The sequence below is a fragment of the Apis laboriosa genome, unplaced genomic scaffold, assembly GCF_014066325.1.
Source record: "Apis laboriosa isolate Shangri-la unplaced genomic scaffold, ASM1406632v1 scaffold5_cov152, whole genome shotgun sequence".
Taxonomy (NCBI): Eukaryota; Metazoa; Arthropoda; class Insecta; order Hymenoptera; family Apidae; genus Apis; species Apis laboriosa.
In genome coordinates this window covers 2,511,004-2,521,635 of record NW_025223857.1, presented here as the reverse complement: position 1 = coordinate 2,521,635, position 10,632 = coordinate 2,511,004, and the positions used below count along the sequence as shown (strand labels likewise).

The window sequence follows — 10,632 nt, the reverse complement described above, 5'->3', positions numbered from 1 at the left end:
AGGTGGCACGCGAAATTTTTAGTAAAAGTTTTAGTTTGTCAAATTCTGGCTAAAATTTCGACTTTTTATTAGGAGAATATAATTTTAGAAGAGGTGGCACGCGTATTTTTTAGTGAAATTGTTAGTATGGCATATTCTGCCTAAAATTTCGACTATTTATTAGGAGAATATAATTCTAGAGGAGGTGGCGATATTTTTACTGACATTGTTAGTTTGTCAAATTCTGGATAAAATTTCTACTTTTGATTAGGAGAATATAACGCTAGAGGAGATGGCACGCGAAATTTTTAGTGAAATTGTTAGTATGGCAAATTCTGGCTAAAATTTCGACTTTTGATTAGGAGAATATAATTTTAGAAGAGGTGGCACGCGAAATTTTTACTGACATTGTTAGTTTGTCAAATTCTGGCTAAAATTTCGACTTTTGATTAGGGGAATATAATGTTAGAAGAGGTGGCACGCGAATTTTTTAGTAAAAATGTTAGTTTGTCAAATTCTGGCTAAAATTTTGACTTTTTATTAGGAGAATATAATTCCAGAGGAAGAATCTCATCAATGTTTTTTCATGAATTCTAAATTTCGATGATTTTGGTCGATTCTTCCATTTTGTATTAGGAGAGTATGTTTGACGTAGAGATGGCACATTTTTTCCGGAGATTCTTAATCTGAAATTTGAACGAATTTTTATTTTCTTATATGGTGAGTATTATTTAAGAAGGAATATAATGTACTTACCTTATATACTTACCTGATATACTTACCTTATATACTTACCTTTTAGGTTCGTATGTTCCATTTTTTTTCTTTTTTTTTTAACAGTTTACTTAAGTCTAGAGATACTTACCATTTGCATACTTACCTTTTTATACTTTCCTTCGCCTTATTGTGTCTTGTTTTTTTACAATTTGCTTACTTCCAATGGAATTCTGTATAAAAAAAATACTAAATCATGTAATTCAAAAAATTATTAGTTTGAAAGATAATTAAACGAAATTAAAATATCTCCTAAACCAATGATTTTTTGTTAAAAGTGGCCTAGTATTTTTTTTATAAAGAATCGCATCATCTCATATATTTAAAAAATATGTGTGATTCTCTATCTCTAAAGACGATAATTTATTTGCCCATTTACGAAAAATGATCAATATCATGATACACTTTCTTTCAAATCATTCTATTTCTATCTAAAATACTCTCTTTAATACTATTGAAATTAACAAACGAAATATTCTTCATGAAAAAAGAATTAAATGCATTTGTTATAATGATTTATAACATCCCTCTATATATACAAAAAAATATTGGATTCGGTTTTTTCTATACAAAAATATTAAGCAAAAAATAATAGAAATCTCGAAATACGAAAACAATTTTGGAATCATTCCATTATTAAATATATTCATTTAAATGATATAATTTTGTTCGAAGAATATATCTCGTAACGTTAAGGAAAATTTATCCTAACTCCATCTATCGATCTACGTTAGACTTCTTTTCACACGAAAGATTATATTTTTATTCGTTTCGTTATCGAAGAGCTTGTATCACTATGTTGAGCAAAGTAACGCCATTCACTTATCTATCATTGATAATGATAAACATATTCAACAAAAATATAATTATATCTACGTTATATAACAGTATTGCGAAAAAAATATCGCAATCTACATATTATATTCTGTTTCGTAATGAATAATTAGAAATAAAAAATCGAAATATATTTGATATCTGAATCTTTTTTTAAAAGAAAATCTCTTATATAAATATCGATTAACACTCGTTTCAATTTGAACAGCAAATGCGAACTTCTGACAAACTAATAATTAAAAAAAAGAATTAAACTATACTAACAGAAACTATTTATCGAAAGAAAATAAAAAAAAGTAAATAATAAAAGAATAAAACCCAATTCACAACTTCGAAACTAACCTCATTTCTCATTCTATATCGCTTTCAATTTTAATATTCACTCAGAACACCCTTCTTTCAATTTTTCCATAACTTTCACGAAAAAAAAAAAAAAAAAAAAAAAAAAGAAAATTCCTAACTTCAAACAATAACTAGAAAAATTCTGTAATTCACGCGCGAAGAATCGTAAAATCTCTAAAAAAAAATTCCACAAAAGAATTTCTTTTCGAAAGAAAAGAATCATCAAAATTTCCCTGATCTTTCTAATTTAAAAAAAAAAAAAAAATTCTAAAAACTACGTCAAAAGGAAAAAAAAAATAAATCAAGAATTCTACAACAAAGTCTTCCTCTCCTCGCGGGGGAGGAGGGTTGTTTCCTCCCCAATGGTCCCTTTTATCGAACGGTTTGTCGCGTTTTGATCGTACGCGCCCCAGGCGACGGGCCATTCACTTTCGTTTCGTCGGGGTGGTTGCACGATGCGTCGCGCGAAGGGTAGAGGGTTGAAGAGGGTCGCGCAGCCGCGTTGACCGTTGTCCAGCCGGTGGATCGCGGATTATCCTCGCACCTGCACGATCGAGAGGACGAGAACGTGTGAACGTGGGAAGAGGGTTGGCAAATTGGTGAATCCAGTTGGAAAACACGAGCAGCCAAGATAAGGGGATCACGAGTCGCGAACGGGGAGTCCAGTGAGTATTTCCATCCCCTTTCAGAGAGGGCGGTGAATTTTTATTGCCGTGAAAAGAAAAAAAAATGGTGTTGGTTGAAAGAAATGTTTATCGAAGAAACATGGAAAAATAAAATAAAATTATTGCGTTTTGGAATTATTGGCAAGGATGGTTGATTTTTTTATTAAAATTTTGATCGAATGGATAGGTTGTAACTGTTAAGATAACTTTTAATTAGCCTCTGAGTAAAATAATAATTCAAATTCTTGGCAATCTTATGGGTTGAATTGGAATAAAAAAGAAAAATTATTCAAATGTCGTTTAAAGTTGGGAAATATCGTCCTTGTAGTTAACCACAAGAAGTTGTATTAAAGAGAAACATCTATAGTTATAATTTAATAGTTTCTTTCCTTCATCTGGAATCGTCGATTAGGGGCAGAGAAACAAAGTAGCAAATTGTACTTACAAGTTGGAGGAAACGGAAAGAGCAAGCAGGTGTTCAATGTAAAGTACCCCGTTGCATTATTAATGAACCGGGATCCTCGTGACAATCTCTACCGATCGATATTTTCGAACGTGTTTTCCCTATTGCGGCTGGGTTTTATTAAAAATTAATCTCACGCTGTGTCAATTTATAATTCATAATCCAAATATATTTATAATCGCACATTCCGTTACAAAACATCGAAATTACAAATTCTTTGCATATTCTCTCGATTCAAACTCGTTCAAACAACTTCAAACCTCGAGAAATTTCCATTATTTATCAATAATTCTCAAATCTATTCCCCAAAATCACCACGAAACAATTCCAATCTCGATTCAAACCCTCTCAAACAACCTCAAACCACGTATCCCACGAACGATGATAAACAGCGATAAACAAGCGACGCGAAATATCGAGTCGCATAAACGCGGCAAGTCGCAACGTAATCGATAACACAATATTGTGACGTATATATGCATAAAGTCCAGCCTGTGAACCGTTCTGCAAACCACCCTGAGCCGGAGAAACTGTTCAACAAGTCGAGGCCAGCGATCCTGGCATTGACACTACTAAGCCAGGTGCTGTATTATTTAACGCGTCCACGATCAATGATGGTTTTCTTATGGATCGAGTGAACCGTAACTTTTCCATCGTATTTCCGCGATGGCGGCGCACTTGGCTGAGCTCGTTCGAAGAATAGGCTTGGACTTGTTGAGCTGATCGCAACAATCTTCGGATAATACAAATCCGGCAGGATGCTGGATCGTTTTAGAGCCGCGTTCAAGTGTTCTGTGCCGAAATGTGGCAATTTCCGGTTTCCAGGGATGGAGAAGCCCGAATCCTCGACCGAGGATGGGAGCAATGGAGAACTCGAGGACAGGGATCCGAACAGTTTGAACAAACATCTGCAGGTATGTTGAAAATATCGATTTCTTGAGAATTTTAATTTTTTTTTAGAGAGAATTTATTATATAAGAATGAAACATTTGTGAATTTGTATAAAAATGAATGACCTTTTAATGACATTTAAAAAAAATACTTTTTTTTAAATATTTTTTATATATTTTTACTTGCTATAATTTTAAAAATTATCTAAAGTACTGTGTATGTAATGTAAATTTTTACGAACGAATCGTCGTAAATATAATAAAAATTAAATTCTATCCATGAAATTTTTGCTTGGTTGAAAAAATATCGAGCGTCACTATTGTGTTGGGATACAGGTGATGTGGGATGACGTGATCGGTGAACCGGAAGGAATACGCAGTCCAGAGTGCGCGTGGCGATTGAGCGGACACTGTTTCCGATTGTCCAGAAGATGTTGTTACGTGTTCCTCTCCGTCCTGATCGCCCCTTTTCTCTCTCTCTGCCTAGGCCTCACCTTCGCCTGCCTCGCGTTTCAGGTGAGTCGACGACCTTTTTCTCGATTTATGCCCGATCGATGCTGTTCCTAACCTCTCTGCACAATACGAGCAACGTTACAACGATCGTTACGATTATTCTCGACTTGTTGCAAATGTAGGTCGTCGCTTTGTTGCCAAACTTCAATTTGGAAGAGAATTTTTTTTCTTACTAATTTGAATTAAATTCAAGCCTAACCTAATCCAATCTCAATACAAATCTATTTCACACTTATAATTCAAATTTAATCCAATTTTAATTTAAATATAATATTACAATTTATATATTATTATAAAAATAACGTTCGATTGGAAAACGAATTAAATGGATACAAATTTTTAGCATATTTGGTGTTTGGCACCGTGTCTCCGCGTTTGGAAGATCACTTGTGCCGCGACGAGGAATTTCCTTAGCGTTGTCACGCAAGCCATCGTACGTCCCATCATGGAGTCCCTTGGCTATCTGTTTCACAACATTCGGATATTCAACAAGAAATTGCCCGATGGTCCTGCGGAGAAAGACGATATCCTCGTGGTGTAAAATCGATAAAGTTTTATCAAGTGCCTTTCGAATCGATCGATAATGATCACCATGAAATATATTCTATCTTTTTCCTCTTTTTCCAGTAACAATCGTTTTTCACATTTCTATTCCGTGATTGCAATTTTAATTGTTTACGGTGTAGAATTGTCAGTAGTGAAAAATACTGGTTAATCTTTGATTATATTATATATTTGATTCATTAAAATAATAATATATATATATATTTATTGTTATAAATTTTTGTAAATAAAATACATTCTAAGAATCTATTGTTGTGGATATTATTTATCAGTTAATTATATAAAATTCATGTTTTGAAATTTTTTTACAACCATGATATTACGATTTAAAGTTTAAATCTCTTTTTATTGGATGAATTAATGGTGCTATTTCTTATTAGATACGTTACTGACATCATACATATAAATTTATATATAAATTGGATTCTGACGAAACAATTTAATAAAACAAATAAGAAACAAGGAGAACAAATCGAGGTATCAAGTTTACCACTCTTATGCGAGGTCAAATTAGCACGAGATAAGATGCGACTCGCCAAGATCAACTTAGTTTTCTGTCGACTAGGAACATGGCAGCCCTCACGAGAAGATTTCTATCGAAATACAATGGATTTTCTTGTACAAGTTTGAGACGTATCCTTTTTTTATTTTATACCGAGAGAAAAAGATCGCCATCTATAACCTTTCTTTTACAAATACAAATAGATTTTATCTTTGATTATACGTATTTTTTAAAAGCACATGTCATCTGATTTATTTACTATTATTATTCTTATCAGTGATTCATTCAAATTATCAGAAATTTCACTATCATCTACTGGCAGAGATAAAGGTAAGTTTTTAATGATATTTTTTAATGATATTTACTTCGCTTTTCACCTAAAATGCTGCATCGTTTATAAGTTTTCCAATTCGCTACTAGATGGCACCATGTATCGATCATCGAGCGCCACGTGTTTCGAATACAATCACGCTAAATTTAATTTTTCTTTTTTATTCAAAATAACAATTTGTCTTAACTATCTAATAATCCAAAACTAATAAGTCTCATTCTGAATTTTTTAATTTTATCAACAGTTAACAACGCCTTCAACTGGGAAGATCCATTCAATCTCGAGTCTCAACTGACATACGAGGAGGTATTGATCAGAGATCAGTTACGAACCTATTGTGGCGAGAAACTTTTGCCTCGAGTAATCGAAGCGAATCGCAATGAAATCTTCCACAAAGAGATAATGAGGGAAATGGGCGAGTTGGGCATCCTATGCTGTACCATAAAGGGTTATGGGGCCGCTGGTGTCTCCTCCGTGGCGTATGGGCTTATTGCAAGGGAAATCGAGTACGTGGACAGCGGATACAGATCCGCTCTGTCGGTACAAACGTCTTTGGTTGCCGGTGCGATTGACGCTCATGGAAGCGATGCACAAAAAGAAAAATTCTTACCGAAATTAAGTACGTTTCCCTTAACATCTCAATTAAATTGATCCTCTGTAAAATTGCTCGAATAATTTAATAATTTAATCCACGATTCGAATCCAACCTCTAAAATTCTATCTATTCGTATTTCCAGTATCGGGCGAGTATATCGGCTGCTTCGGATTAACAGAGCCCGACCACGGAAGCGATCCCTCTTCCATCGAGACCAAGGCGATTTACGATTCCAAAAAAAAAGTTTACAAATTGTCTGGAATCAAGATATGGTCGGTTCTTTAGAATAATTCTAAAAAAAAAAAAAAAAAAAAAATCTCCATCCTTTTCTCAATCATTCCTTTCCTTTCAATCCAGGATCACGAATGCTCCGATCGCCAATATAATGATAATCTGGGCGAAATGCTTGGAGGACAACGAGATGCGAGGATTCATCGTAGAGAGGAAGGAGAACGAGAATCGACTGATCACCCCTGTGATCAAGGGTAAATTCTCTCTGAGGTGTTCCATCACAGGTATGATCCTCATGGACAACTTGGAGGTGCCGGAGGAGAATATGCTCCCGAACGTGAAAGGTCTCAAAGTAAGTTTCGAAAGTTTTCGGTGTAACGTGGAGCCCTCACCCTTGAAGAAATGCTCGTACAGGGACCGTTCGTCTGTCTGAACAACGCCAGATACGGAATCGCTTGGGGCGCTTTGGGTGCAGCCGAGGCCTGTTTACACATATCCAGAGCGTACAGTCTGCACAGGAAACAGTTCAAAAGGCCATTGGCCGCTAATCAATTGATACAGAAGAAGCTGGTCGAAATGATGTGCGACATTTCGTTTGGCCTTCAAGCTTGTCTGAGGGTGGGCAGGCTGAAGGACGAGAACAAGTAAGGCTTAATATTTTGAATTGGAAAATCGAGATAGATTTTCGTTGAATAAGAGGATGAACATTTGTATCGTTATAAAATTTTTCAGAGCCACCCCAGAGATGATCTCGATGATAAAGAAGAATTCTGCCATGAAAGCATTGGAAATCGCTAGGAACGCTAGGGATATGTTGGGTGGCAATGGAATATCCGATGAGTATCATGTTATCAGGCACATGATGAATCTGGAAAGTGTTGTCACTTATGAAGGTACGTAAAAAAAAAAAAAAAAAAAANAAGGTACGAAAAAAAAAAAAAAAAAAAAAAAAAAAAAAAGAAAAGTATTTTCGATCGTGATAATAATTATAATTAGTATCGGGAAAATGAATGAAACGAGATTTTTCTTCAATATTATTTGTCACAGGTACGGATAATATCCACACTTTGATACTCGGCAGAGCGATTACCGGCCTGTCGGCCTTCGGTAAAGAAATGTAAAGAGATTGTTCATCGTACAATTATATTATATATCTATTTTTATACGAACTTATTTTATATGTAGATTGTACATTTATATATAGTTTTGATAAATCGAATTGAAAAAAAAAGAAAAAATTAGTATATATATATATATAAAGAAGGATGATTACAAATAAAATAAGAACAAAGTGTTTTTGAATTTAGTAAGAAAAAAAAAAAAAAAAAAAAAAAAAAAAAAGAATTAGAAAAAAAGAAAATGAAAAAAAGAATCGAAGATTCGAACTCAGTTTCAGTGAAGTTTTGGTATATAAGTTTGGTCTTAATTTTTATTTCGACACTGTCGAATTGCACATTTTTTCTTTTTCTTTTTTTTTTTTTTTTTTTTTCATCCTCCTCTTCCTTTCTATTCGAATTGATTCGTAAGAAGGAGCAGCAAAACAACACACGAGTCTCATCTAAAGATCGTTGTTTTCTTCGACAAGGGCGTGCCACAACACAAGCGACTCCGATTTAATCATAAATAAATTAAGTTTAATTGCTAAGTAATAAAACGTTAATTACATATGTCAATGATAATTAATTTAAGTACAACACACGTCTCGTGCAAAAGTGTAAAGAAGTTTTTTCTTTTTCGTGCTACACTCAATTACCATTTTTTTTTTTTGTATTTTTTTTTTTTTTTTTTGTATTTTTTTATCTTGTTTGTTTTGGTTTATTTTGTTTGGTTTGGTTTTGGTTTTTTGCCACCCCTCGACATCAAGATTCTTAACCCCCCGTTTTTTCCCCCCATCATTCTCCCCCTATATACTATCTTCCCTGTGTGTCTGTGTATATACGTGTGTATTCATGTCCCTGTGTGTCGGCTGCGTGTACGGTATTTTTTTTTTTTTTCTCATTTTTCTTCTTTTAAATGGTTCTCGACTACAATAAGCTCTTGGTAAAACGTAGTTTACAGTAGTTTACAATCGCCCCCAATCGCCACCGCAACTTTGTGTATCTCTCTTTTACATAGTTACACGTTTCCGTATGTATGAATTCGAATTTCCCGCTCGATCGTTCGATTCCCCCCATCTTTCTTTTCCGATTTTTTTTCCTCCTCCTCTTCATACGATCAACAGCGATCAAGAGAAGAAGCATTCGTTCGAATTTTTCTCTCGCGATTATGATTATGATTTTTTTTTTTTTTTTTCTTTTACCGGATCCTCGATCGTTGATCGATCGATCGGCGAGAGGGCGCTAACAAACTGGTCACTTACAAGAAAAAACTAACCTCCCGTCGATCCCACCGATCACGATCGAGATCCATCCGCGCGATCCACGCGGGAAACTTCGATTCCATCATTTACAAATTATCTTTCTCTCTCGTACATTTATATTACTCCGCCCATCCGCTCTATTTTTCTATTCGCAAAAAATCAACGCTATTTCCTCGATCAGGTTGTTCGTGAACCACTCCTCCGCTCTATCTTTCACTCTCGCTCTCATTCTCTCTCTCTCTCTCTCTCTCTCCCCTCCATTCACCCTGTATTCGTGTATTCGTGTGTACGTGTGTCATTTGTGTGTCACTCGCTAATGAATACGTAAGTGTAAACAATAAATAATGTATTTTTATTTTTATTTTTCTTTTTATTTTTATTATTTTTTTTTTTTATTCATCTTTACTCGCGTAAAATCTACGATCCTTTGGTATGTGCACGCGGCGATCGATCGAGATCGATCATCGCGGTCATCGCGCGATCCAGCCGTCCTCTCATCTGTCCTCTTTCGAGGGGAGAAAAAAAAAAAAAAAAAAAAAAAAAAAAAGGAAACGACGCCGCTAAAGCGAGGAATCGAGATCCATTCTACTTTGCTCTCTTCCTCTCTTTCTATCCCATCGATATACATATATATATATATATATATACATCGATCGCTTCGTCCTAGCTTCGCGGTCTTCTCCGATTTCCACTTCAGAAGAAAAAAAAAAAAAATACGTTCCACGACGTTTCCTCACAGCGTAGCGCATTTTCGCATTTTTTAAAGAGAACTCTTTAAAAAAAAAAGAAGCCTCGTGAAAATCCCCTCTTTCCTCTCTCTCTCTCTCTCTATCCCTCGACTATATATATATATATATATATATATATATAAAGAGAGAATACGTTCCATCAAGATTCCAACCAGTTCTCGAGACCGCTCCCCTCCTCTTTCTCTCTCTCTGTCTAACTCGGAGATAACCGACACGATGAACCCCTCGTATTATAATAAATATAATAATGTATACTTGCTTTTGCACTTGTATTTTTTACATTATTTCATCTCTGATTAACTAATCGATACCTTATTGTCGTACGAACCGTTCGCCCGTTCTCTTTTCACTCTTCTCTCTCTCTGACTCACTCTCTCTCTTTCTCTCTCTCTCTCTCCTGACTTTCCTCCCCCTTCCGCCGTTGACGAATCTCTCTCATCGCGCTCACCGCCCCGATTAAACTAGTAGCAGATATTCAGTTCGTGAACGGTTTCGAAACGCGGTCCTCGGACTACCCCCTCCCTCTCCCCCCCCCTCCATGTGGTTTCCGAATTTTCTTCCGATTTACTCGCAATTCGCTCGTTCCACGTTATAAATATTATTTATTTGTATTCTTTTTGTATCGATAATTTCCTCCAATCAATAAATCTTTTCTTTGTCTCTCTTTCTTTCTTTCTTTCTTATTTTGTTGTGAACGTTATCGAAAAAGTGAAAAATTTTTTGTTTTGCTTTGCACGTATAATTTAAGACGTGTAATTCGGGAGGAGGATAAGAATTTTAAAATATATTGTTATTGTCGGAACGGAGCGAATCGAGTAAAGAGCAAAAAAAAAAAAAAAAA

The 10,632-nt window shown here is 34.9% G+C and overlaps 2 protein-coding genes across 3 annotated transcripts; both read left to right on the top strand.

Annotated features, from left to right (window-relative positions):
* Positions 1–2,466: 2,466 nt before the first annotated feature.
* LOC122718124 (caveolin-3-like) lies at positions 2,467–5,058 on the top strand. Of its 2 annotated transcripts, XM_043942842.1 has the most exons (4): positions 2,467–2,594; positions 3,883–3,971; positions 4,284–4,463; positions 4,804–5,058. In XM_043942842.1, exons 2-4 carry the CDS (start codon positions 3,885–3,887, stop codon positions 4,999–5,001), a joined length of 465 nt encoding a protein of 154 aa, XP_043798777.1. In that variant the 5' UTR covers positions 2,467–2,594; positions 3,883–3,884; the 3' UTR covers positions 5,002–5,058. The 2 variants fall into 2 exon arrangements, with proteins under 2 accessions (XP_043798777.1, XP_043798776.1); XM_043942841.1 differs by lacking the exon at positions 2,467–2,594 and having other exon boundaries at positions 3,696–3,971.
* Positions 5,059–5,444: 386 nt separating this feature from the next.
* LOC122718045 (glutaryl-CoA dehydrogenase, mitochondrial) lies at positions 5,445–7,922 on the top strand. Its single transcript, XM_043942713.1, has 8 exons — positions 5,445–5,657; positions 5,824–5,856; positions 6,102–6,476; positions 6,595–6,724; positions 6,810–7,035; positions 7,098–7,327; positions 7,416–7,576; positions 7,731–7,922. The coding sequence occupies exons 1-8, from the start codon at positions 5,594–5,596 to the stop codon at positions 7,802–7,804; spliced, it is 1,293 nt and encodes a 430-aa protein (XP_043798648.1). The 5' UTR covers positions 5,445–5,593; the 3' UTR covers positions 7,805–7,922.
* The last annotated feature ends 2,710 nt before the right edge of the window (positions 7,923–10,632 follow it).